The following is a 27,613-nucleotide window of genomic DNA, read 5'->3' on the forward strand; positions in this document are numbered from 1 at the left end:
ATATCTTGTAAATAAAGACAACCAGCTTTTCCAGGTTCATAATTTATTGTACAAATTGAGTATCACATGATGAGTTGACATTAGCTTCTCCAGGCATGGGAACTTAACAGATGAGGTACAGGTTAAAATTCTATAAACAAAGCAAAAATAGTTTAGACACAATTGTGTTCAACTCTACTTTTAAGGTATTCAGTAATTACTAGTATAGGACTATCCATGAACCCCCTCAAATTGAATGCAAATTCATCAGATTCTCAGAGTCAGTAACCACCCCAAAATGAAGGCATCTCTCAGCTTAATACAGTTTAACCTAACGCTTCACCTTTAACAAAAGAGCTGCCAACAATTCAGCATGATCCTGAATGTATGCTACTGGAAAAGTCTAGTGTACAAAGTAACATTTTAAACAGTAGTAAACATCTCAGATAAAATTTCTCCATTTTTATAATGGGGATACTACCACTCTCCCCAAAAGTTGGGAGGTACCTCATCCGGAAAATTGGGCAAAAACTACCTGTTTGCCAGGAATAAGTCATGGACCACTGCATTCTGGGGTATGTAGTCTTAAGTCAATAGTTTTGAGATTGGAAAAGCTTTTAAGAGCAGAGGAAAAATTTGGAGAGCTACAGTAAATAAAGATCTGGGTTTTGGGTTTTCTGCACATCATCTACTACCAAAACAAATATTTATTCACTCAAGCATGGGCAAATGGAGGTTGTGGTGCCCCATAAGAAGAAAATGAAATCTATGGGAATTTAAGGAAAATATAAAATTGCTTATATAAAAATTAGACTAGCAAAAAATAAGATATACTTGCAATGTATTTAAAAGGTTGGTTAATAATTATTACATAAAGGGCTTATGTAAGAGAAATAAGGTCTTCACAAAGAGAAAGACTCAATTGTTAAATGAGAAAAACAAAGGGAATGTTAAGAAAAATACAAATGGTAAACAAATGGAAAAAATGTATAACTTCATTAAAAAGACATTTTCACTCATCAAATGAGCAAAGGTCAGAAACTGATTATTCAACATTGGCTAGGGCAAGAGAGACACCCTCTTACAAAGCTGGGTGCCCCATAACCTTTGGGGAAAGCACCTAAGCCTAAAACAATCATACAGACAACACATCATGCTCAAAAGTGTTCAATGCAATGTTATTTATATTTAAAAAATCCTAACAGGGAACAGATACAAATCATATATCCATAAATACTCATACATTCAAATAATAGAAAAAATATTTGTTATAAGACAATATTACAGACATGACTCATAGCCACTGGAAACCAAATAAAAAATATAAAAAAAAGAGTCAAACCAAAATGTTAACAAAAATTGTCAGGGTAACAGGATATGAACAATATTTTCCTCTTGTATGTAACTTTGCACAATGACAACAATTTACTTCTATAGTGAGGGAAAAAGCCCTAACAACAAAATGGCTGTTATAAACTTAAATGTCAATTCCTTACCATTTATGTTGCTTTCACAGCTGGTGTTTTTTTAGACCTTAACTTGAAGTATAAGATCATCAAAGCAATGCCTCCATATGTGGCCAGTACACACTGAAAAAGAAAGGAGAAAGTAAACAAGAGCTTTTGCCACTTATATTATTCTAAAATATAACTGCTCAAAGGTATCATTAATACTTACATTCATTCTACCTGTGAGAGTATAAGAGTTGAAATATTTTTTGATACCAGTGAAATGGAATTGAGCATCAGTTTCTGGACCTGCCATGATTTCAATCTTTTAAAAAAAAGAAAGAAAGCAACAATAAATTGGTTTGGATGCAATTTAAAAGAAAATTAAGTTTTGTTTTTGTTTCAAATATTTTATCTTTTTAAGCAATCTCTACACCCAACATGGGGCTTGAACGCACAACCCGGAGATCAAGAGTCACATGCTCCACCAACTGAGCCAGCCAGGCACTTTTTTTTTTTTTAAGTTTAAAAACCTGAAAAATCATTGCACATAGGTATTGTGAGTTTTTTTTATGTCTTGCCCAGCACAGAAGTAGCAAAGATGGTGGAAAAAGCCTTGCTGATAAGAGAAACTCAGAAAAGACTTTACCTTGGTTGCTATTGTATAACATTCCAAAATACATATCAAATCACTTAGCAAGGAAGAGAACACAGTAGTCTCTAAGCCCCCCCCCCACCCCTTAACCCAACATTGCTTGATATTTTTGTTCTAGCATGTTACACTGTGCATGGACTCAATCAGTTTTAAGAGTAGTTGAAAGTTGGAGCTTGTGATGATACATTTCAAAGTTTCTAAAAAGGGTAACCACCAACTAAACAGCTCAACTTGCAACCCCTTTCACAATTTTTCTTATGAAATAATTAAGGACCTCCATGGGAAGGAAGAGAAGGTATCATTTACTAAATGGAATTGATACTACCATTTTTTAAAAATTAGCATTATTTTAACAAAAGGGATGCACATCAGAGAATAAGAACTGGAAGATTATTTACACAGTTTAAAGAATTAATAAGAGCATGCTGGTTCAAGTTCTTAAAAATGGAGATCCTACCAAAATGTCATTATCAAAGCCTGTCAACTAGTTATAAAGAGCAGGATACCCACCGTCTAGGCTGCAGTGCACTCAGCACCTAACCCCCACCCCCAGGATCCATCCATACTAGCTATTGGTGAAAGCTGGAATCCCTACTCCTCACAGCAAAATAGATAAAAGATTTAAATATAAATGGTAAAACCAAAGAATCCTGGAAGAAAACACGGGCCAAAATTTTAATTACCTTAGGTAAGGGAAAATACAAAGGACAAAAACTAGAAGGGAAAACATAAAAGTGATCAAAGAAATGTAAAATGAGGCTGATATTTAACCATCAAACTGGGAAAAATAGTAAGAATGTGGGAAAATAAGCATCTCTGCTGTTGCGTGAGTATAAACTGGTATAACTTTTCCTAAAGTGCAATTCTGGAATACCTTCAAATTATAAAATTAGATACCCTTTTATGTAGCTGGTTCACTTGTTCTCCAGGAATTTACCCTTATAAGAGATACCACAAAGGGAAACGTTATATGGTTCCAGAACAGTGACTGAAATGCTGTTTATGAAATAAACTGGAAAAACTGAAAGTCCATCTACATACAGAAGACTGATAAAATGATGGTTTCCATTTGAGGAAATACAATGTGCATAGATCCTTATGCACTGACATGGTGTCCCTGTGTAATGTTAAACAGTAAAAAAAAAAAATTCTATTTCTGGACATTATATTACAGAGCACATAAGTGGTTCTCAAAGTCTGGTTCCTAGACCAGCAGCAACAGCATCACTGGAAACTTGTTGGAAATGCAAAATCTCAGGCCTGACCTCAGGCCTATTCAATCAAAAACTCTGGGGCCCGGATAATCTGTTTTATTGGGCATTTCTGATGTAAGCTAAAGTTTGAAAGACACTGCAGTAATAGAAAACCAAGTATTTGTTAGTAATTATATAGAAAAAAAAAACAACTCTGGAAAAATATGCAGCAAAATTTTGGAGTTATAAGTACCTATATTTTACACAGGCATATATTTGTTATAATAAAAAATAACAAAGGCACATTCAAAAGTCACCAGAACAACACTTGAAAATTCGTATGTATGACCGCCTATCTACCACGACCGACGCCACGCCGAGTCGATTGGCAACATAGACGAGCCGGTCGAGGTCCGGTCGAGATTGGTAGGCAGTGGCAGTGACTCAGCTGGCTCTTGATGAAATGGAAGAGGGAGAGATCTGTGAGGAAGTCGTTGCTATGGAAACTGGCACTCCCCTATTTACCATTCAAAGGCCTTCAGAGGCGCTCACGTGCACAGAATTGGCAATGAAAATTTGGACAAATGACCTTAATTCTGAACAGTTGGAACAATGAAGGAAATCCAGGCTTCCTTGGGCCTCCTCAGGGGCCTTGGCCTTTCCAGCTCAAGTAGGAAAATTTGCATTAAAATAAATCTTTATAATGTAGCTTTTATATTAACATTTCATTTTGCTAGACTAGTTTCCCCCCCATTCATCTTCATGATACACTTTTGGATTCTTACAGTATTAAGTGGGTTTCTAGGAGAAACCCTACATGTTAAAACAGGAGCTTAACTTAGTCAAATTATTAACTGATAACCCCACTACCTTATGGGTAACAAAAATTTTTAGGAGGATGTGGTGTCCAAATGAAACAATACTAAAGTGCTTTAAACTTCTCTCTACACAGTATGGGAGGAAGACTGTGATATTCCACAGAGGACTAATTCTGACTGCAGGGAAGGGCACGGTATAGGAACTGAAATTTAGTCTGGGTCTTGAAGACTCTTGTGAAGGTGAGATGGAGGCAGGAGTGGGGAGTAAAATGTTGCTGGTGAAATAAACAATGGGACAAAAACCTACAAGCCTTGGGGTCTGCACCCTTCAGCAAACTGCACATTACTTTTAGACAAAGATCAGGAACCCTTGTGCTAGAGCACCCTCTGTGGAATAACTCAAACTGAAACCTTATTCCCTTTCGAATCGTACAAAGTTTAGAAAGACCTAAGGAAAAAATTACCTAAGACTAATAATTGCACTAACTGTTAAATGGTAGCCCGTGGAGAAGTCTAAGCATGGGGTCTTGCTCTTGTTTCTAATTAACCGGCCCACCGCTATTAAACATTAATGAAACCTTCCACGTCTTTCTTCACCTGTGAAAAAAGGCCCAAAGTGACCAAATGTCCTCGCTACTTTCTCATTTTCTTGACACTGCTATTTTCCTGTCTGACTGGACATCTACCTGGAATGGTGAGATTACGAGATAAAAGGAGGCAAAGTCGAGAGCTACTCGGGTAACAGAAGCAGCGTCTTGCACTTCAAGGAGTATACAGCTCTCTGTTCTGGCTATCTCTTAGAAAAGGCCTTTCCGCTGATCGGACACAGACTGAAATCTAACCCGCTTACTGCGGGCCTGGCGAACCGCAGGGGCTGGGCCACACACACTCTCGCTTTGACAAAGGCTGCAGCGCAGCTAAAGAAGGCCTTGCTGGCCAGCTCCCTAAAGACAGCACAGTGGAAATAAACTGCTATGGGCATACAGAGGAAAAAAGGTTAATTTGGCCAGAAGCCCGAGTTTCATTCAATATCACGTCGCTGGGTGACCTTGGGGGACTCCCTTCGCTGAGGGCCCCTTTTTTCTCTATTGTAAAATACGATCTAAAGGCCTTCGGGAACTATGGGAGCCTCTGGGACCTCCTATCCGCCTCACCCCGAGGCTTCCCAGCCCAGTCCAAACCCTCGCGCCCTGGCTCTCGTTATCTCTAATTCCTTTTCCATTCTCCACTGTCCTCGCACCCCAAAGCGAAGACCTAGCGGTATTCCTGAACCAGGAGCGGTCGGATTTTTATGCCAGCCCTGTAAAGCGGAGGCGCGAGGCCTGAGCCCTGGTTCCCGTCCACACACCCACCTTGCAGAAGGCACCAATTCCGCCGGTTGTGTCCTTCAACGTACGCAGCTACCCCGCAATCGGCCGGAAGAAGCCGCCTCCCCCGCACGCTTTCAACGGGCCAGAACGATTCAGCCTTCAGCGTCGATTGGCTACGGCTCGAAGTCCCGCCCTTCCGCTTCCTGTTTCTAACTCTCCTCCCCCCAACCCGCAGGACCCAGCATGGTAACGGAAATAGGGTGTTGGGCCCGCGCACGCTTCCGGAATAGCATCGTTGGTCTCCGGGTGTGCTGGTCTCCGCGTGTGTGACTCCAGTGGTACGGGCTCTGAAGTAGAAAGGTGCTGGCGTCGCGGGGCTGGTGAGTGAGGACAAGGGCGAGAAGGGAGGAAACCTCATGGCTTCCAGGTCTGTCCCAGGGCTAGGTCCTCTGGGTCCCTGCCATGCACCTGCAGTGCTGGGTGAGTGGTTCGGGCATCCCAGACCAGCTCAGAAGCTGGCCCCTGTAACATCAGGTTCGGCCCCTGAGAAGTTGCTTATGTCCCCTCTTTGCCTCTGGATCGCCTCTTTGAAGCTTCAGTTTCCCCTTGTCTGAAGTGACATTAAGGATCAAATTTCCTGCAAACTAGACTTCTCGGCTCTTTCCTATTTCTGCGAAGCATGCACCCACCTATTCCTGATTCCAAATCCAAGGCTTCCACTGGTCTTCACCTCTTCTACAGTCACAGCCCTTTCTAGATGCTTATTCCAGGTGTCTCTCAGAACCAATCTCTACTATCTTCCCTTCTTGGATCTAGTTCTCATTTGCATAGTTTCTCTGCTATACTGCAATTGACTTCTACTCTGTTTACTTTCCTTTAGTTCTGTCTCTCTACCTGTCCAATTAATAGCCTGCAGTATATTTTTCTTGATTGCTATTCTATTTCTTTCCCTACTTAAGGCTCTGACTTGTCAAAGTAAACATTGTGCTACTCATATCTAGGTCAAAATCTTTCACAAAAAAGGTCCCCTCTCTTTCACAATTTAACTCTGATTATTATGCTTTATTCTCCCTGTGTGTCTAAACAGTTTTTCAAAGAAAGGAAACAGCAACTTCTTGAACAATATTTTGAGAAATTGATGGTGATTATTGAAATATTTTGCTTTAACTGTTTCTATGCCTTTTCTCACATTCCTTCTGCTTTTCCTTTTCCACCTGTCAAAATCTTTTTCATCTTTTAACAGCTCAAAGACACCTTCTTTAGGAAGCTTGCCTTCTTTACTGAAACCTCATCCCTTCCTATTTTTTTGTTTATAGTTTGATTTTTATTTTATTTATTTATTTTATTTTATTTTTTTTGGTAACTCTACACCCAACACAGGGCTCGAACTTAATGACCGTGAGATCAAGAGCTGCATGCTCTTCTGACTTAGCCAGCTAGGCGCCCCAATTTGTATTTTAAATTATTTGCGTAATTGTTTTATTTTCTTAAAATTGTGCATGTTCTTATTTTTTTTAATTAAAAAAATTTTTTTAAGTAACCCAACATGGGGCTTGAACTCATAACGTTGAGGTCAAGACCTGAGCCAGGAGCAAGAACCAGATACTTAACCAACTGAACCACCCAAGCACTCCAAAATCGTGCATGTTCTTTGAAGATAGGGACTTATATATTCATTTGTGTATCTCTGACTTAACTGTAGTTACTCTGTCATATTTATTAAATTGGATCTAAAACTTCCTTTCCTGGAGGAAAATGTATGGACTTGTGGTTTTGAAGCAGAGATCTTTGGAAAGATGAATTATGGGTTATCGGGGGCCTAGCATCAAACCATCTATTTCTTAGTCCTGAATGTTGTCTAGACATTGGTGCTAGAAGGCTCTATCTCTTGTCCACTGATCACAACCTTTAGGAAATCTGACACCAAGGCTACAGCTCACTGATACTCTTTGCATTGTTTTTAGGAGACTCAAACACAGCAACCATGGAAGAAAGCTTCCCCCGAGGGGGTACAAGAAGGACCCACAAATCAGAGAAAGCTTTGCAGCAGTCAGTTGAACAAGACAACTTATTTGATGTAAGTGGTGTGCTTATTTGATAAAACTCACAGAACATTTTCTAGTATCCTTGTGAAGAATGAACCTTGTTTGAGAATGTGGTATTTTCCATATTTGTTTCTTTTTGAAGTCTACTTTTGTAAGTTGAACTTGTTAGAGAGTCCATACCACCGTGAGGCTATATTTTTCGAAGCATGGCATTTAGTACTTGAGTTTGCAGAGCTGTTGTTCCTTATTCTTAGGAACTTTGTGCCTTGTTGGTTAAGGTTGGAGAGAAAAGTTATGAAATAAGTCACGAAAGGTACAACATGGGGGATATAGTCAGTGGTATTGTAATAGTATTGTATGGTGACAGGTGGTAGCTACACCTGTGGTGAGCATAGCATAATGTGTGGAGCTGTCAAATCACTATGCTATACACCTGAAATTAATGTAACATTGTGTGTTAACTGTACTGCAATTAATTAAAAATAAAGGATGGAGAGAAAGCAGTTGGTGATTGATTTTTTAAAATGGGATCATTGCCATATATAATGGTCAGAATTTGCATTGAAATTCACCAGCTTCACCTAGAGTAGGCTCCAAATGCTAGATGGAAGGGAGCTAACATTTCATTGTATGGCCTTATGTGTATTTTATGTAATCTTTCCAACTGCAGTGGAGTAGAGAACGTCATTCCATGATGAGGAACTGAGGCTGAGAGAGGTTACATATTTTAACCGAAACCACACAGCTTGTTATGGTGGAGTTGGGAGTTTAACTCGGGTCTCCGTGTCTCCACCTTCTTCTTTTTTTTTTTTAAAGATTTTATTTATTTATTTGACAGAGAGAGACACAGAGGGAACACAAGTAGGGGGAGTGGGAGAGGGAGAAGCAGGCTTCCCACAAGCAGGGGGCCTGATGCGGGACTCTATCCCAGGACCCTGGGATCATGACCTGAGCCTAAGGCAGACACTTAATCGACTGAGCCACCCAGGCGCCCCTCCACCTTCCATTTTTACACACTGTTCTAAATTGCTTCTCATAGTGGGGACCCCAGTGTCCATCCCAGTCAAGGGAGGAAGAACACAGGAGCGAAGGGGCTTTTTTTTTTTTTTTTTTTTTTTAAGATTTTATTTATTTGCGAGAGAGAGAATGAGAGACAGAGAGCATGAGAGGGAGGAGGGTCAGAGGGAGAAGCAGACTCCCTGCTGAGCAGGGAGCCCGATGTGGGACTCGATCCCGGGACTCCAGGATCATGACCTGAGCCGAAGGCAGTCGCTTAACCAACTGAGCCACCCAGGCGCCCCGCGAAGGGGCTTTTGAAAATATGAAGAGGGCTCCCACCTTGGGCAAAGGGAACGTTGGTGACAGAGTGGGAGAGATGGGATTGGAGCAGGAATTACAGGAACTCTGGGAGTGGAGTGTGCTGGAGGAGTAACAAAGCAAGGTGACAGGTGACCTGACAGTTTAAGGGAAAGCCCAGGATTGTTTCTCTTCATTCTTTTGGATCTTTTATCCCCCCTCTGTAGATTTCTACTGAAGAGGAATCCACCAAAAGGAAAAAGAGCCAGAAAGGGCCAGCAAAAATAAAAAAGTTGAAAACCGAAAAGAGAGAAAGCAAGTCTATAAGAGAGAAGTTTGAAATCCTTAATATTGAGGTTTGTTACATTTTGATTTTGTTCTAAACAAACTACCTGGGTTGCTTACATTTGCATATGTTCTTCCGTCTTTCTTTTTTCCTTCAATCCTTTTGTGTATATATGTGTGTGTGTGTGCACGTGCGTCCCGGTAGAGATTATTACAGTTTGTGCTCAGAATTGAGCATTATCACCTTCGATTATTACTATTTTTTTAAAAGATTTTATTTATTTATTTGACAGAGAGAGACACAGCGAGAGAGGGAACACAAGCAGGGGGGAGTGGGAGAGGGAGGGAGAAGCAGGCTTCCCGCCAAGCAGGGAGCCCGATGCGGGGCTCGATCCCGGGACCCTGGGATCATGACCTGAGCTGAAGGCAGCCGCTTAACGACTGAGCCACCCAGGTGCCCCTATCACCTTCGATTATTAACCAATGCCTGCGATCATGTGTTGTTTTTCTTTTTAGCTGCTGAGTCCCTCTTTGTGCTTGTGTCTTAATGAAATTTGTATTTTAGTAGATACATAGGTTAGAACTGGCAATAACTTTAAACCTTTCTACTTCTACTCTTTCATTTCATAGCTATGGAAATTCTCTTGGAGAAGTGAAGTGGTCTTTTAATGTTCTTTATGTTTTTAGATTATAACTTGGATATGTGTTGTAAAAAAGAAAAAAAAACAAACAAAATGATTCCTAAGGAAAAGATTGAGATTCGGCCTGCAGAAGTATTTTGTTTGTCTTATGTGATACTTAGAAAAATAATTACTTAACTTGGTGCCAACATTAGAAGAAATCTCACATAAAAAATGTGACTTCTGGCCTCTTGTAAAAATTTGAGAGTGCTGACAGCACAAACTCGCATTCCCTCATGTTCGGAGTCACATGGAGCTGAGTGGTGGTTGTGCCTTCAGGACTGGCGTGCACACCCCAGACTGCCGTTTTCTCCACTGGCCTGCTTCCTTCACTTGGCTGCCTGTCAGGCATTTGAGTTTGGGTTGTGTGGAGTAAAGCAAAAGACAGAAGTGTCCTTTAGTATCGTAGTGCTGTTTTATGGTGCTTGGTCAGCTATTTGATAAGTATATGGATGTAATACACACAGATATTTCCTCTAGCTTTTATTTTTTTATTTTTTTTAAGGTTTTATTTATTTATTTGACAGAGAGAGACACAGCAAGAGAGGGAATACAAGCAGGGGGAGTGGGAGAGGGAGGGAGAAGCAGGCTTCCGGCTGAGCAGAGGGCCCGATGCGGGGCCTGATCCCAGGACCCTGGGATCATGACCTGAGCCAAAGGCAGACACCTAATGACTGAGCCACCCAGGCACCCCTCCTCTAGCTTTTATATGTCAGAGTTGGGACTAGAAGCCAGTCCCCCTAACATCCTCAATCGTTGTTCTTTTCCCTATTGTGCCCATTTCACTTTTTCTCTTCTAGTCCCTTTGTGAGGGGATGCGGATTTTGGGTTGTGTGAAGGAAGTAAATGAACTGGAACTGGTGATTAGTCTCCCCAACGGACTCCGGGGCTTTGTGCAAGTAACTGAAATTTGTGATGCCTATACCAAAAAGCTGAGTGAGCAGGTGGCTCAAGAAGAACCTCTGAAGGTAAGGGAAACCTGAATGTACTGTGTAACTGGACCTAAGTAAGGTAGATGTAAAATTACAACTTTGCTCAGTGCTAAAAAGTCAAGGCACAAGGTGTCATGAGAGTTTATAATAGGGAATTTTTTTTTTCTTTTTTTTAAATAAGAGGATTTTGACTTAGCCCAGGGAGTCTGAAAGACTTCCCTGAGGAAGGGATGCTTGAACTGAGATCTGAAGCATGAGTGTGTACTGGGTAAAGATTAAAGAGTAAAGAAGGAAGGGAGTTCAGACAGAAGGAGCGCAATATGGAGCAGAGAGAAGGCTAGTGTGGCTAGAGCAGAGAGCAAGGGAGAGTGGTGTGGGATGGGGTAGGAGAGCTGGGTAGAGGCTAGACCATGTTAAAGATTGTTTTTTAATTCTAGAACCAATGGGAAGCCCTTGAAGTGTTCTCATTGGGGTGGGTGACATGTAGACAGCATAGAGAATAGATGGAAGAGGCATGTAGTTGCCCAGAGACCAGTTAGGGGGTTACTGTAGTAGCCCAGCTCTGAGATTGATGCCAGGCTGTGTTCAGGGTTTACCTACTGAAGTAAAGTCAATGCCCACTGATGGATAGGGGGCATGAGTCCTAACCTTCTGTTGTGTGTGACTTGATGGTCGGCCTTGCCATCCTGAGATAGAAACCCTGAGAAAGGACCTGGATTGGGAGAGACGATCACGATTTTATTTTTTGCTCTGTTGAATTTGAGAAATGGTTAAAACATCCAGTAGACAGGAGATTCAGAGTAGTCTGGGCTAGAAACGTACATGTGTGAGAATGCTTTGCATAGGTGGTAATTGAAGCTAAGAAGAGGGAAGAAGGTGCCTAGAAGGAGCAAAAAGAGTGAGAAGAGACTGAAGCACAGACCCTTGAGTGAATCCTGACCCTGGAGAAAGATTGACCCTCAAGTATTTTTTTTCTTTTTAGATTTTATTTATTTATTTGAAAGAGAGAGAGAGTGAGCGAGCGTGTGCGCACGCATGCACACATATGTGTGCAGTGGGGAGGGGCAAAGGGAGAGGGAGGGAATCTCAAGCAGACTCCCCGCTGAGCACAGAGCCCATGCAGGGCTCAATCCCACAACCCTGAGATCACGACCAGAGCTGAAACCAAGAGTCAGACGCTCAACTGACTGAGCCACCCAGGCGCCCCAACCAGTGTTAAATGCTTTCTGAAGGTCACATATAAGAAGGACTGAGAAATGGGTTATTGAATTTAGTGACATGAAGATCACTTGTGATTTTATTGGGAGATAAAGTGGTGGGTGAGGGGTGGAACACAGAGTGAGCTGAAGGGCGAGCAGGAGGTGAAGAAATGGAGACCGTGAATAGACGACTCTTGACAAGTCATTTACATCTGCCTGTTCTTTGGAGATATTTTGGAGGCCTTAGGCTGAAATCCAAGACTGTGACTTGGCCACAGGTCCCTCTTCCTTTGGCGAGTGGTTACTGTCTTCGTCCACTGTTTGGGTTCTTTGGGGTCTGAGGATGAGAAACCACCAAGCGCGGGTTGAGCAGTGGTATGTTGGTTCGGGGGGGAGTATGTATCAGATCTTTCTCATTTGTATTATGCAGGACCTGGTCAGCTTGCCTGAACTCTTCTCACCTGGGATGCTGGTGAGATGTGTGGTGAGCAGTGTGGGTATCACAGAGAGGGGCAAAAAGAGTGTCAAGTTATCTCTGAACCCCAAAAATGTCAACGAAGTGCTGAGTGCTGAGGCCCTGAAGCCTGGCATGGTACGTATGGGGCCAGGGAAGAGGATCAGACAATGTGCGTTTTTCCTGCCCTGCCTCCTAGGAAGTATCTAGACCACCTTTTACTTTCAGCTTAACTGTTACACACAGGGGTGGGTCTTTCCCTGGGGGGGAGGGGAAGATTTCTAGGGTACTTAACGGAAATTGAAGGCTTGAGCCTAATCACATTACCTTGGAGGGGAGAAAGGGAAGGTTTACTGGTGGCCAATAAAAAAAAAAAAATGCCTCCCAAGGAGGCTTAGCAGGAGTGAGGAGTTCCTCAAAGTGCCTTACTTACCGAGACTTGTTCTTTACAGATTAAGTCTTTTTCAGAGGCTATCTGGCATCTCTGGGGAATGCTTGAGGGCTGCTCTCTGAGAGCAAGAGATAGGGTAGATAGAGCAGTTAGTCTGTCAGCTGTACTGATGGATAGCTCACTACTGTGTCTCCTAGTCCTATGGAGATTCAGGAGAAATTAGTCCTAGCTCTGAGTCTCAACATCCAATAGGTATAAAACACACTCATATGAACTACACTCATCTCGGTGCTCTTGTAATTAAGAGGAAGGAGATCAGTATGATCTTTTTTTTTTTTTAAGATTTTATTTATTTATTTGACAGAGAGAGAGAGATAGCAAGAGAGGGAACACAAGCAGGGGGAGTGGGAGAGGGAGAAGCAGGCTTCCCGTGGAGCAGGGAGCCCAATGTGGGGCTTGATCCCAGGATCCTGGGATCATGACCTGAGCCGAAGGCAGACGCTTAACGACTGAGCCACTCAGATGCCCCAGTATGACCTTTTAACTTTTAGTTATAAGCAATCAGTTTGGGATAGGACCTGAAAGCTGGCTAGAAAGGGGAATAGAAGTAAGCCAAGTTGCAGGAAATTGACAAGTGTCAAAAGAGCCTGCTGTTTGGCAGGTGCTGTTTTAGACGTTTCATCTGAAGAAATTCTCACAGCAACACCGTGAGGTAGATAGATATTCCTCTTATACATTTGGGAAAATGGACTCAGAAAGGTTTATGACTTGCGAAGGACCAAATGGTAAGAGCCAGATTTGAATTTCACACCGCTTCCCATGAAATGTAAAGGAGGTTAGCAAGATTTTTTTTTTCCTTTTTTTGAAGTCTTGGAGGCGCTTAGAAAAGACATGGTGACAGATAAAAGAGTAGTTCCGGATTAGTCATGGCTCTGGGAGTGACCTTGCAGGGCAATCTGGTTTACTCCTCTTTGTGTAACAATAGTCTTTCCTATCTTTTGAAAATTCTCCAGGGGAGAAACCCCTCTTTTTCATTCCATTCAACTGTGTATAACACTTCTCACTGTCTGGAAACCCTAAGATCCCTCAAGGCCTAAGAGAATTAAAGTTGATGTCTTTCCCTTTTCTATCCTTGAGTGGGACCAAAGTTGTTGGGGGTGGGCTTGGGGGAGGATTGTGGGATGATGTGTCAAGATTGATGGTGGGAACATTCATGTTTGGTAGTGGATTTTTGTTGTGTGACCCATTACCTTTGAACTTTTGAACTCTGACTTTTGAACTTCAGAATGCTTTCACTTCCTCCAGCTGCTCACAGGCACTGTGTCCAGCCTGGAAGACCATGGCTACCTAGTGGACATTGGTGTTTGTGGGGCCAGAGCCTTTCTGCCACTGCAGAAAGCCCAGGAGTATATCCGACAGAAGAACAAAGGTGAGAGGAAGAAGAGGGGCCAGTGCATGGTAGTGAGGCATTATGTGTAAATACCATTTGGTGAGTAAAATGGCAGAATGGTGACCCCAAAGGCTCTTTGGCTTTGCCAAAATCAGCGTTAATCCTAGCTGATAGAAAAGGGAATAGGTGTGAAGGACCAGTGAGTAACAGGATCTACGATCCAATGGACCAGTTTCACTTTTTCTCACCTAGAACATTCCACTGAAATTTGGGCCCCTAGGGCCCCTACAGCACTCTTCCTGCCTTGTTGAGATTTTCATATTTTTAAACGCTGTTGATTCCAAATCTGTCAGGGTCACTTTATTCCCCTCTTGTAGTTGGTCCCTGAGAGATTGGGAACATGGGTATTACATGGTAACTGGGCAGATAGACCATGGATCTTTTTAGGTATTGCTTGAGCCCAAGTTAAGAGCCCTTCTCATGAAGGTATTTTTCCTTTTGGGGGCTGGGGCTGGGGCTTGCAGGTGCTACACTGAAGGTGGGTCAGTACCTGAACTGCCTCATTGAAGAGGTGAAAGGCAACGGAGGAGTTGTTGGTCTGTCTATTGGTCATTCTGATGTTTCTACTGCCGTTGCTACTGAGGAGCAAAACTGGACCCTTAATAACTTGCTACCAGGACTGGTGGTCAAAGCCCAGGTACAGAAGGTAAGCCATTCATTGTCATTACTATTTTGTTTTTTAAAGATTTTATTTATTTATTTATTTGTCAGAGAGAGAGAAAGAGAGGGAGAGTACAAACAGGGGGAGTGGCAGGTAGAGGGAGAAGCAGGCTCCCTGCTAAGCAAGGAGACTGATGCGGGACTCGATCCCAGGACCCTGAAATCATGACCTGAGCCGAAGGCAGACGCTTAACCATCTGAACCACCCAGGCGCCCTGTCATTACTATTTTCTAAAACAGAGATAATTTTTGCTGAAGTGGTACATGTGCACATTCTAAACTTGTGCTGCCCGATAGGGTAGACATTGGTCACTTGTGGCTTACACACTTGAAATGTAGCCATTGCCATATGTTGAAATGATAATATTTTGGATGTGGGTTAAACTGTTATTAAAATAATTTTCATTTATTTCTTTGTAGTTTTTAAAATGTGACTGCTAGAGAGCTTAATTACATAGTTACATATGGATTATGTTTCTTTTGGACAGTGCTGATTGAAAAGGTCAAATAGTTTTTTCTTTTTTAAAAGATTTTATTTATTTTAGAGAGTGGGGAGGGATAGAGGGAGAAGAGAATCTCAAGCAGACTCCATGCTGAGTGCAGAGCCAATGCAGAGCTCGATCCTAGGGCCCTGAGATCACAACCTGAGCTGAAATCAAGAGTCGGGTGCTTAACCCACTGCGCCAGCCAGGCACCCCGAGAAAGTCAAATAGCATTAAAAGACTTTTATAACAAAGAACTATCTCATCTCTTCTAACTCCATCTTTAACTCTTACATCTTTGGAAATTTACCTCTGTATTTCTAAGCAACAAGCTTTTGCTGGTATCTCTTGGTTTATCGATTTTAGGCATTGAGTGTTAACTTCTTATCATAGTAGATGAATATTTGGCTTTCTTAATTTTCCCTTTCCTTCCTCCACCCTCCTAACAGAGGTATATTAAATTTTTTGTTAAATCGTTATTTAAATTATTGTGGTTATTACTATTACTAGTTTAAATTATTATGGTTACATAAATATTATTTACTGCTGAGCTAGGTAATGTACTATGATTGTTTCTCAAATAGCTTTTTCCTTGGAGCTGATAATCAGCTTTTTTTTTTTTTAAAGATTTTATTTATTTATTTGAGAGAGAGCATGAGCAGGGGGGAGGGAGAAGGAGAAACAGACTCCCCGAGAAGCAGGGAGCCCAATGTGGGGCTCTATCCCAGGACCCCGAGATCATGATCTGAGCCAAAGGCAGTTGTTTAACTGACTGAGGCACTCAGACACCTTCGTTTTTGTCATTTACCAAATTCTCTTCCTGCCTATGACTATTTCTTAATACATCTTTTTTTTTTTTTTTTTTAAGATTTTATTTATTTATTTGACAGAGCACAAGCAGGGGGAGCGGCAGGCAGAGGGAGAAGCAGGCTCTCCCTGTGGAACAGGGAGCCTGACATGGGGCTCAGTCCCAGGACCCTGGGATCATGACCCAAGCCGAAGGCAGACGCTTAACTGACTGAGCCACCCAGGCGCCCCGCTTAATACATCTTGTAGTTATTTTCTTCATACCACAATTTTCCATAAAGGTGTTTAAACCTTAGTTACTTTGTTTTTAACCACCTAGAGCCCTTTTTCCTCTTATCCTCCTCCCGTCTAGACCGGTTGCTCTGGTAGGACTCCTGTAGAGCTAATATCCTAGGACTTCCTTTCTCTGTCATCCTGGACCTTCCCCTCTTTCTCCTATGTTGGAGTCGTCTTTGATTCCACATATTCCCCTTTTTTGGTTTACTCATTTTAGTGTGGCACATTCTCCAGAACCATCCTTGGTAAGGTACACAGGAGGTTTATTTCCTGACCTAGGGTGTTGGGGATCCCCAGGACCACTCCCAGTTTCGCTGGTGGCGCTAGAAGCTCTCAGAGGACTCAGCATTTAGTGACACTCGTGACTATGGCTTATTACAGTGCAAGGAAGCAAAGCAAAATCAGCAAAGGGAAAAAGCACTTGGAGCACAACTTTCCAAGAGTCCTTGCTCCCAGTGGAGTCACAAAGGGTAGAACTGTCGATTTGGGAAGCTCATGAGAGACTCAGTGCCTGAGGGTTTTTACTGGGGCTGGTCATGTAGGTACCCTTCTCCTGACATGTACCAAAATTCCAGATTCCATATTGTTGACACAAACAGTTCAGCTGAGAGCCACTTGGTTCTGAGAGTTGTGGGAACCCTCCTAAAATCTAAATTTTCAGCCACCAGCCAATGGCCAACCTTGTCAGCAGGCTTTTCTAAGGATCATATTCTGGGTCTTGCTTTGTTACCTCTTTTCCGCACACCTAGTATGGCTGAAAATATCTTTATTCTACACTCACATGTGATTGGTAGGAAAGCTAGGATTAGAATTCTTTGTCAAAAATAACTGAGAATCTTGAAGAGCTGTTATCTGGCCTCTACTGTTCTTAAAAAGTCTGGTGCTCCTTTGGTTTCTCTTTCTTATATATGTTTCTTCTTTTTGGAAGAGTTCAAGAATTTTTTTTTTAAGATTTATTTATTTATTTTAGAGAGAGAGAGTGCGAGCAGGGGGAGGTGCAAAGGGAGAGGGAGAAAGAGAGAATCTCCTGCAGACTCCCCACTGAGTGCAAAGCCCAACTTGGGGCTCAGTCCTACAACCCCAAGATCATAACCTGAGCTGAAAGCAAGAGTCAGATGCTCAGTCGACTGAGCCATCCAGGCGCCCCTTAGAAGAGTTCAAGAATTTGATTTTTAAGAACCTCATTTTTAATTTGTAATAAAAGTTTACAACTTGATTTTTTCAAAAAAATCAACAAACGGCAAGCACCCAATAATAAAGGTCTTAATTGAAAAAAAAAGAGTTCAAGAATTTTATTCTTGGGACGCCTGGGTGGTTCAGTCAGTTGGGCATCTGCCTTCAGCTCAGATCATGATCCCAGGACGCATCAGGCTCCTTGCTCGGCGGGGAGCCTGCTTCTCCCTCTACCTGCTGCTCCCCCCTGCTTGTGCATGCTCTCTCTCTCTCTGACAAATAAATAAAATCTTTAAAAAAATAAAGAATATTATTGTTATCCCTTTTAAGATTTCATGATGATGTGTTTTGGTGTGGATCTCTCTCCATTTATTTGTCCTACAATCCAGAAAGGCAGATCTTTCAATTCTGAGAAAACTTCTTATATTATTGGGTTTTTTCTATTTTCAAATTGACATGTAATTCACATATAGGAAGATTCACTCCTTTAAAAATGTATAACTCAGTGATTTTTTAGTGTATTCACAAAGGTGTGCAGCTGTTTGATTCCAGAACATTTTCATCACCCCAGAAAGAAATCCTGTACACATTGGTGGTCACTTTCCATCTCTCCCTCTCTTACTCCCCTGGGTGTACTTTTTGTCTCTAGATTTGTCTATTCTGGATATTTCATATAAATGGAATCATACAATATGTGGCCTTTTGTTTCTGGCTTCTTTCACTTAGCATGTTTTCAAGGTTCATCCATGTTGTAGCATGATGTAGCATGGGATTCATTCCTTTTTATGGCTGAATACTATTCCATATTGTGGAGATGACACATTTTGTTTCTCCATTCATCAGTTAGTGGGCATTTGGGTTGTTTCCACTCTGGGCTATTATGAGTAATGCTGCTATGAAATTGGTGTGTAAGTTTCTGTGTGGATGTAAGTTGTTATTTCTCTTGGGCGTATACTTAGGAACGCAATTGCTGGTCATATGGTAACTGACTTTTTAGAGGAACAGCCTAAGCGGCAGCACCGCTTTACATTCCCACCAGCAATTAAGGGTTCTGGTTTCTTCCCATTTTCACACACAGCTGTTACTACGCTTTTTATTATAGCCATCCTAGTGGGTGTGAAGTGGTATCTCCTTGTGATTTTGATTTACATTTCTCTAATGATTAGCAATATTGAGCATCTTTTCATGTGCCGGTTGTGTTATGACCATTTGTATATCTTCTTTGGAGAAATATCTATTCAAAAGTCCTTTGTCCATTTTAAAATTAGGTTGTCCTTTTATTGTTAAATTGTAAGATTTCTTTATATATTATGGATACTAGCCCCTTATTGGACTTTTTTATTTTTTAAATATAATTTCCTCTTTTTTCTCTTGAACTCCAGCTGATGTTGGACTTAATGTTTCAGTTTTCTAATTTTCTTATTTTTTCATCTCACCTTTGTTTGGGTATGTGCATGTATTTGTCTATATCCTACCTTCTGGGAGAGTCTCTCAATTTTAACTTTGTACTCTATTGAATTTTTGTTTTGACTGCCATTTTATGAGTGAGGTGCTAAAAAACTTTGTGTGCCTGGTTGGGTGGGGCTTGTTGACTGGCTGACTTCACTGTCAGGATCAGGAGCTAGCGGACTTTGAGCAGCTCCAAATGTCATCATTATCAGTCTTCTCTAGAAAGGATCTATTAATCTCTCCTCAGGAGGGTATAATCCTGGCTGCCTGAGAGCTAGGTGGGAGAGGGCTTGGATGTCTTCATATCTATATCTATATGATATTTAGAATTTTTCTTAACCTACATTTTCAGGGTTTGCACTCTCCCTGTCTTTTGAGTCTCATGCAGGTTTCCTAGAGAATAACTCTCATTTTCTGTGGAGGCAGGAGAGGCGTAGACCCTATAGTTTGAGGAGAGGACCTGGGGGTTTAATTTTGATTCCCTGAATTCAGTCATCTGCCTCATTGCTCTCTTTTGAGGTGCTTCTCGCCTCTCATTCCTTAGCTTTTGGGGGGCTCTGTAGGGCGAATCAGCATGGTCAGTATCTCCCTTTTGCCAGGATTAGGGTTTTGCCTTCTTAGTCTGGGCAGATCACCAAGTTAGCAATAATTTGTCCAGGTTGTCAGGTTGGCAGTTCCCCAAGGATCTTTGTGTAAATGAATTGGGAAACCTCAAGGGTGGCAGGATTGATGCCTCTCAGGCCAGAAGGGAGGTGAGCTACTGGGAGTTGTCCTGCCACTTAATGGGGGGGGAGGAGAGATACACAGTTGGGGGAGGAGAGATACACAGTTGTGGGAGATGTGGCAGTGAGGGTTTCGTATGAACCGTGTCTCACATTCTTGGTTCCTTCTTGTTCCGTTTATTTCTAGGTGACTCCAGTTGGCCTTACACTAAACTTCCTCTCATTCTTCACTGGCCTGGTCGACTTAATGCACCTGGATCCCAAGAAAGCTGGAACATATTTCTCAAATCAAACAGTAAGAAATTTTTCTTGATTCCGTTGTGTCCCAAACAGCTGTCCAGTATTGCAGCTAGCTATGAGCAGATCCTAGGGCTGCAAGTGTACAGGTGTTAGAGGCAGTGAGGGGAATGAAATGTGTTTTGGAAGGATCACAGGAAGCCACGGTGGTTACTTCTGTGGACTGAGATTAGAGAAGGGAATCTGTGAAAAAGAAGATAACTTGTAGTTTGTAATTCTTTTATATAGTTTGGTTTTGGGGGGGTGGGTAGTGAATCTTTTGCTGTTATCATTTAAGGTGTTTAAGAAGAATATGTAATGTAAAAGAACAAAATATATGTTTAATTAGAAAAATATGGTTTAAAAGTGCTATGGGTAGAGTAGGTCCAACTTTGAAAAAAATTTATTTTAAAATAAAGATTTTACTTATGTATTTTAGAGAGAGAGAGAGGGAATGTGTGCATGTGTGAGCATGAGCTGGGGGAGGGGCAGAAGGAGAGGGAGAGAGAGAATCTCAAGCAGGCTCTGCGCTGAGTGTGGAGCCCAATGCAGGACTCTATCTCATGACCCTAAAATGACCTGAGCCGAAATGAAGAGTCAGACACTCAACCAACTGAGACACCTAGGTGCTCTGAAAAAATATTTATTTTTATTTTTAAAAAAATTTTTAAAGATTTTATTTATTCATTAGGGAGAGAGAGAGCATGTGTGTGTGCATGAGCGGGGGAGGGCAGAGGGAGAGGGAGAAGCAGACTCCCCGCTGAGCGGGAACCCGATGCAGGGCTCAGTCCCAGGACCCTGAGATCATGACCCGAGCTGAAGGCACATGCTTAGCTGATTGAGCCACCAAGGCGGCCCTAAAAAATTTTTTAATGGTACACCTGGTTAAAATATTGGAACATTATACACAGTCAGGTGTTAATAATGATTGACTCTGGCTGATTTTTCTACACTTATCTAAATACCCAAGTTTTCTGCAGTGATCATGAATATTTGGGAAGAAAGTCCCAATATATGTTATTCAGAGTTTTAAAAGGAATCCTAAAATGATTTTTTTCTTTTATTTTTTTTGTTTTTAACAGTAATATATTCTATTGGAGTCTATAGAGACATGTTTTTTAGCTAAACAAGCTTTCCCAGCACTTAGTGATAATATTAACTGTTTGGTGAACTTTCTTCTAGTAACTTTTTCTCCTTACAATCATATTTGTGTACTACACTTGATCTTAGCCAAAAGGCCGAGAAGCGATACAATCACATTTGTGTACAAAGTGCAGACGTTTTACCTGCTGTAACCTTGTGATCAGGGCAGGCTGTTTCTGGTGTGTTTCAGACGGGCCTCTGATCTAGTGATGCCAGTACGTGGCTTCTGTTGTGTATACGTTATTAGCCTCATGGTGTTGAGGGGACCCTGGTATGTTTTCCTGGCCTTGAGTAAGCATTGTTTTAGTCGGACACAGTTCCTCTGGGACATTTTGTTTGAATTTTCCACATGCTGCTTGATTGCACAAGCTGATATTACTACTTACATCCATAACCTGGGCAGCACATGTGGAGTCTTGACCTCCGAAAGTCAGCTCTGAGGACCTTATCTTCTGTGTGCCTCCTCCTGCTCATGATTCTCTTTCCCTTGTCTAGGTAAGGGCCTGTGTTCTCTCTGTGCATCCTCGGACCAGGGCTGTGCGGCTGAGCCTGCGTCCCGTCTTCCTGCAGCCGGGGCGCTCACTCACTCGGCTCTCTTGCCAGCACCTGGGAGCTGTGCTGGATGAGGTTCCTGTCCAGAGCTTTTTCAGCAAGGCCGGGGCCACCTTCAGGCTGAAGGATGGGGCGCTGGCCTATGCCCGGGTGAGGAGGCGCTCTTTGTTTCATCAGGATCTTATCACTAGAAGGACTTTGGGGACACATGGGTCCTTTTCTGTTTTTTACATCCCTTGTATTAGTTTCCTATTTTTGAATATCCCCAAGTGTGGCAGACTCTGCAGAGGGGTTAGACCAATGTCTATCTGTTCTATTAGAATTCTTTAGGATTAATTTGACTTACTTTGATCCCTGGTCGATGGTAGATAGAAGAATGAATTAAGATCTACACCAGAGCTTGGCAAAGGGTTTTAAAGGGCCACATAGTAAATATTTCAGGTTTGCGGGCTGTATGATCTCTGACCTAACTACTCAGCTCTGTTGTTGTAGTCAGAAAGCAGCCATAGACTGTACGTAAATGAAGGGGTATGGCTGTGTTCTAGTAAAACTTTTTTTTTTTTTTTTTTTTTAAGATTTTATTTATTTATTTGAGACAGAGAGAATGAGAGAGAGAGAGCACATGAGAGGGGAGAGGGTGAGAGGGGAGAGGGTCAGAGGGAGAAGCAGGCTCCTTGCTGAGCAGGGAGCCCGATGTGGGACTCGATCCAGGGACTCCAGGATCATGACCTGAGCCGAAGGCAGTCGCTTAACCAACTGAGCCACCCAGGCGCCCTCTAGTAAAACTTTTATTTGCAAAAATAGGCACTGACTCGTGAGCTATAGTTTACAGACCCATGATCTAGACTGTTCTCTGACCTTATATTCTATGACTGTAAAGAGCAATGTTTTAGTTAGAGGAATTTTTTAACAGGCGATTAGTAGTGTTTTTATGGTAGGTGATAAATGTGTCAGTGTGCTTTCATGTCTGATTGCCTCAGATTTACTGTGTCTGGCTTGCCCTTAATCACTTGGTATTTTGTAGCTCAGCCATCTCTCCGATTCTAAGAACGTCTTCAATGCTGAGGCCTTCAAGCCGGGGAACACTCACAAGTGTAGAATCATCGATTACAGCCAGATGGATGAGCTGGCCTTGCTCTCCCTGAGGACGTAAGTCTGTTATTGACACATGTGGGACTATAGAAGTGTGCTTCTCTAGGGATGCATGGTCACAGTTTCTCCTGGCCTGACTTGGTGAGGGTTTTCTTTCTTGCCAGCATGATTTTGGGAGCCCTGAATTTTAGGTAGCCTCTGCCCTGGCTTATTTAATCTTGTATTTTCTTTTTGTTCTAGGTCCATTATTGAAGCTCAGTACCTTAGATATCATGACATCAAACCTGGGGCATTGGTAAAGGTAAGACTCAAGCATATAATTAGATACTCTTTCACCTTCAGACATTCTTTAGTTCGCTAGTTAACTGGCCGCTCATTAGTTCTCACTGAACACATTTAAAGTCACGTTCCTTACCTCTGCCTCTTAACGGGAGTTTCTTTTTCTTCTCTTGGGTAACGTAATTAATTTCAAGATAAGGTCTTAATAGCAACACCCAAATACACAGAGTCAGTAGTTTGTAAATCCTGGGATTTGATGGTGTTTATTAGATTTGGGCAAAAGTTAGTTCTATGATAATTGAACTCCTGGGATGTTAGTAAGAGGTCACTTACAGTTGCCTCTCGTGTCCAACCATTTAGCCCCAGTTGAGCAGATCTCCTTTATATGTAGAGTTTGTTCCTTAGGAGACAGAGTCTCCTTCAGAGAACGTGCTTGTGAGGTAGACAGAAAGAACATGCTTCCACAAAAAGATGTGAAGTTTCCCGTAAACAAACCAGACTGCATTCAAATCAGTGTGGGGTGTGTGCTTTACCCCATGACATCTGGAATAACAGGCAGTTAGCCTGGGAAACTGGGCTTCAAAAGAGAGATGTGACCTGCTTTGTTGTAAGAGGTGGAGGAAAAAAGCCATTCTTGAGGTATGATGGCATCTTTTCTTGGGATTCCCTAGGGCACAGTGCTGACCATAAAGCCATACGGGATGCTGGTGAAGGTGGGTGAACAAATCAAGGGCTTGATACCTCCCATGCACCTGGCCGACATCCTGATGAAGAATCCAGAGAAGAAGTACCACATTGGGGATGAGGTCAAGTGCCGGGTGAGCCTCCGGAAGGGTCTCGTTGGGGTTTAAGCCAGATGGGAAGAGAGCAGTGCTTCTCAGCTGAAGTTTCTACCTTTTTCCATAGAATGACCGTATAACATCTATGGTATGTGTCTGGCATTGAGAAGAGAAAACTGGGTCTCTGCCCTTGAGAGTTGTGTGATATAATTGAGAGTTAAAATATTCATACATGAAGAGAGCAGGCCACTGTGTGACTTTTGTCACATAGTTTGGTGCAGGCTCTATGCTATGGTCATATCTCAAAGGGGAGGTGAGGGTGGGCTGGGCCAGCAAGAATCATTGGTGGTATCAGTAGCGACCACCGTGTAACATGTATTTTGTGCCAGTTGCTATCCTAGGCCCATGACATGCATTATGTCATTTAATCCTTAAAATGACCCCATAAAGTAAGTACTGTTACCCTCATTTTGCAGGTGGGGAAATTAAAGCTTAGGAAAGTGAAGTCACACAGCTTGCCCAAAGTCACACAGCTAATACATGGCAGAACCAGTTTTCACATTCAGGTCTATATGACAATAATGTCTTCTAGATTTCTGGCAGAGGTGGTCCTTGAACTGGAAAGGATTTAAAGAGGAGCAAGGGGTGTGTCAGGCACAGAAATACCAAGACTAAGCTACCAAAACTTGAGTGGTTTATAACAAAGTTTTGAATCCCAAGAGAAGCTTCACAGAGTTGTGAAGATTAAATGTGATACACAGTGCTTAATACAAGGCCTGGTGTGTGCAGGCACTCACAATGTTAGATTTTCTTCTTTTCTTTTTATTTTATTATTGAGACAAGAAAGATACTGATCTCAGCCATTGGTGCAAAATTTTATAGTACTGGAGTCAGGAAGTTAAAAATAAAGGAATTTCTCTGTCCTCAAGGAGATGACCTGAGGGATGAGAGATGGTTGGATCTCTCAATCTTAGTTAAAATGTATTTTTAAAAAAAATTTTTTTTTTTTTTTTAATTTATTCGAGACACAGAGATAGAGCATGAGCAGGGGGAGAAGCAGAGGGAGGGGGAGAAGCAGGCTCCTCGCCCAGCAGGGAGCCCGATGTGGGCCTCCATCCCAGGACCCTGGGATCATGACCTGAGCCGAAGGCAGACGCTTAACCAACTGAGCCACGCAGGCGCCCTCAGTCTTAGTTAATAGCTAATACGCAATAGTACCGAGGTGGTAAATTGGCTCGGTTGTTCGTTCTATTACACGAGATGCACATGGTCTGGGAGGAGCTGAGGCAGTGGTGAAGTAACTGACACAGGACTCTGTGGAGGTGCAGGGACATGGTGAGTGTTGATGCAGGCCCAGGAGGGAACGAACGTACAGGCAGAAGTACTTTTGAAATAGGTGACTACTCCCCAGATTGTCATCCAGCAGGGAACAGGGAGGATCTACGGCTGAGATTATTCTCAGAGGGAAAGAGATAGGTTCTTAGGGATGGACCCTGGCCTTTGGGTTCAGAGGTCGCAGAGACCAGTCCAGTGGCTTTCTTGATAATGGGTAACTTGATGACAACCGTTATCCTTCCCCTAGGTTTTGCTTTGTGATCCTGAAGCCAAAAAGCTGATGATGACCCTGAAGAAAACCCTAATTGAGTCTAATCTGCCTGCCATTACCTGCTATGCCGATGCCAAGCCTGGTCTGCAGACACATGGCTTCATCCTCAGGGTCAAGGACTATGGCTGCATTGTGAAGTTCTACAATGATGTGCAGGGACTGGTGCCTAAGCATGAGCTCAGTGCCGAGTATGTCCCTGACCCAGAGAGGGTCTTTTATGCTGGCCAGGTAACCCTTTCCTGGGACAGACCCATGTCCTTGGTGACCCCATGAACACGGATTTGACAGAGTAGTGGGAGGACTACTTTTTAAGGGATAAGGAACGCGCATATAGGGCAGTGGGTTTGAGCCAGCGAGGTGGAGAGATGTGGAACAGAACCAAGAGAAACCCTCAAGGGGGTTCAGCAGAAGCTGGCAAACTAAGGGACCTCAGCCCCACAACCTGGAAGAAATGAATTAGTCTTTACCTACAACAAACATGCTCGTGTTCCTCACATCAGAAGTTGTTCTCAGGTCACTGTCACCACAAGGTGGCAGTGCCGTAAAACTAGTGAGTCTGGGTCTATGTAGGAAAAATAAGTTTTGAAAGCTTGGGGTTGTACCAAAAACTTACTCATGTTTTCCTTTCATGCAAAAGGCTGACGTAGGGGGATTCTGTGTATCTTTCAGTACATTGCTTTCCGCTGCCTTCTGATCTGATCCCAGGTCTAGGTGCATCTCCCTCTGCAGTGCTTGTGGAGGGCAGCTCTCTCCGGGGCCTGACTGGCCTGCAGGGAGGAGTTAGCCAGGCCAGTGTGGTTTCTCACTAGGTGGTGAAGGTTGTGGTGCTGAACTGTGAGCCATCCAAAGAGAGGATGCTTTTGTCCTTCAAGCTGTTGGGTGATCCAAAGAAAGAGCCTCCGGGACACAGTCAGAAGAAAAGAAGGACTGTTAGTCTTGGACAGGTACCTGGACTTCTCCAGACAAGCTATTTTAGTTGACAGTGGCAGAAAGTGGGGTGCCACTGACACGTGGGGCCCTGGGACCCGTGGAGGGAAAGATCAAGGTAGCTAGATAAGGTTCTGGGGCTACAGAGAATTGAGGGTCTTGAAAGAGGGTTCTTTCTGTGTGTCAGAGCAAATGGAAGCTGTCCAGGAAAGGAAAGCACCATTCTCATATGGCTGTTCAGCAGTATATGCTGTCCTCTTTCCTCTCTGGTCTCTAGGACCAGGCTGTAAGACTGTCTTTCCCCTGGGACTCAGTGGAGGGACTTAGGAGAGGAGTGACGTGAGCACGCAAATGGGTCCTGATGTGTGTGTGCGTGAGTGCCTGCTGGGTCTTTGGGGGCAGTTGTGTGGGGTTTGGAAGAAAGCTCCTTCTCTGATCTTGACCCCTCAATGATGCTGGGACTCGATACCTCTGATCTTAGCGTGAGCCAGATGTGGTTGCTGTCTGCTCAAGACAAGTACAATTTTTTGTCTTTCTCTTCCTGAGTAGTTGGTGGATGTGAAGGTTTTAGAGAAGACCAAAGATGGGCTGGAGGTGGCTGTCCTGCCCCACAACATCCCTGCTTTCCTGCCCACACCTCATCTGTCGGACCACGTTGCCAATGGCCCTCTGTTGTATCACTGGCTCCAGGCTGGCGACGCCCTTCACAGAGTACTTTGTCTGAGCCAGAGTGAGGGACGTGTCGTATCCTTTACTGGTATCTGGTGAGCCGTGGGACCTGGGGGAAGACTCTGGGTCAGGCTCTGCTCTTAACTGGAAACTCCATGGAAAAAAGTCAGTTATTTGACTTCAGAAATACCCCCATAAAACCAAACTGGTGACCAGACTGTACTTTCCCTGTCTTCCCCTAGTGGAAAGTTAAGAGGATTGAAGTCCTACCAGCAGATGCTGGTCAGGGCAGAGTGGGAGTCCAGGGTGTTGGAGAGGGGGCAGAGTGGCCTGCCAGGTCCAGTGGGATATTTCCAGTAGCACATCTTGCCTTCTCAGACAGTGCTTAGTCCTTGAGCTGGAACAATTAATAGGCAGCTGTTGTCGTCCTTCCCAACCGCCCCCCTACCCCCATGGGGCTCCAAGTTTCCCTTTGGTCTTGGTGTGCACACTTCGAAGGAGAACACTGCCTCTTTCTCACAGAATGTAAAATAAAATCTCCGTAGAGTGAAGATAGAGGAGGTGGGATAGAGTTGGTTAGTGTGAA

The 27,613-nt window shown here is 42.9% G+C and overlaps 2 protein-coding genes across 3 annotated transcripts in view; one reads left to right on the plus strand and one right to left on the minus strand.

Annotated features, from left to right (window-relative positions):
- Positions 1–26: 26 nt before the first annotated feature.
- On the minus strand, positions 27–5,554 carry ATP5MD (ATP synthase membrane subunit DAPIT). Its single transcript, XM_032423403.1, has 4 exons — positions 5,446–5,554; positions 1,657–1,752; positions 1,476–1,568; positions 27–130 (listed from the first exon to the last, which is right to left on the minus strand). Exons 2-3 carry the CDS (start codon positions 1,741–1,743, stop codon positions 1,479–1,481), a joined length of 177 nt encoding a protein of 58 aa, XP_032279294.1. The 5' UTR covers positions 1,744–1,752; positions 5,446–5,554; the 3' UTR covers positions 27–130; positions 1,476–1,478.
- A 73-nt stretch (positions 5,555–5,627) lies between these two features.
- The window catches only part of PDCD11 (programmed cell death 11), a 46,234-nt gene continuing 24,248 nt past the window's right edge, over positions 5,628–27,613 (plus strand). For both annotated transcript variants that reach the window (XM_032423304.1, XM_032423305.1), the window contains exons 1-15: positions 5,628–5,783; positions 7,368–7,480; positions 8,972–9,100; positions 10,510–10,677; positions 12,271–12,432; positions 13,991–14,114; positions 14,600–14,781; positions 19,892–19,999; positions 21,619–21,825; positions 22,700–22,824; positions 23,008–23,068; positions 23,718–23,864; positions 25,408–25,659; positions 26,241–26,375; positions 26,908–27,102. In XM_032423304.1, the coding sequence (XP_032279195.1) occupies positions 7,388–7,480; positions 8,972–9,100; positions 10,510–10,677; positions 12,271–12,432; positions 13,991–14,114; positions 14,600–14,781; positions 19,892–19,999; positions 21,619–21,825; positions 22,700–22,824; positions 23,008–23,068; positions 23,718–23,864; positions 25,408–25,659; positions 26,241–26,375; positions 26,908–27,102 (2,088 nt within the window). In that variant the 5' untranslated portion in view covers positions 5,628–5,783; positions 7,368–7,387. The remainder of the gene's footprint in view (positions 5,784–7,367; positions 7,481–8,971; positions 9,101–10,509; positions 10,678–12,270; positions 12,433–13,990; positions 14,115–14,599; positions 14,782–19,891; positions 20,000–21,618; positions 21,826–22,699; positions 22,825–23,007; positions 23,069–23,717; positions 23,865–25,407; positions 25,660–26,240; positions 26,376–26,907; positions 27,103–27,613) is intronic.

The sequence above is a fragment of the Phoca vitulina genome, unplaced genomic scaffold (genome assembly GCF_004348235.1).
Source record: "Phoca vitulina isolate PV1807 unplaced genomic scaffold, GSC_HSeal_1.0 scaffold28, whole genome shotgun sequence".
Classification (NCBI taxonomy): domain Eukaryota; kingdom Metazoa; phylum Chordata; class Mammalia; order Carnivora; family Phocidae; genus Phoca; species Phoca vitulina.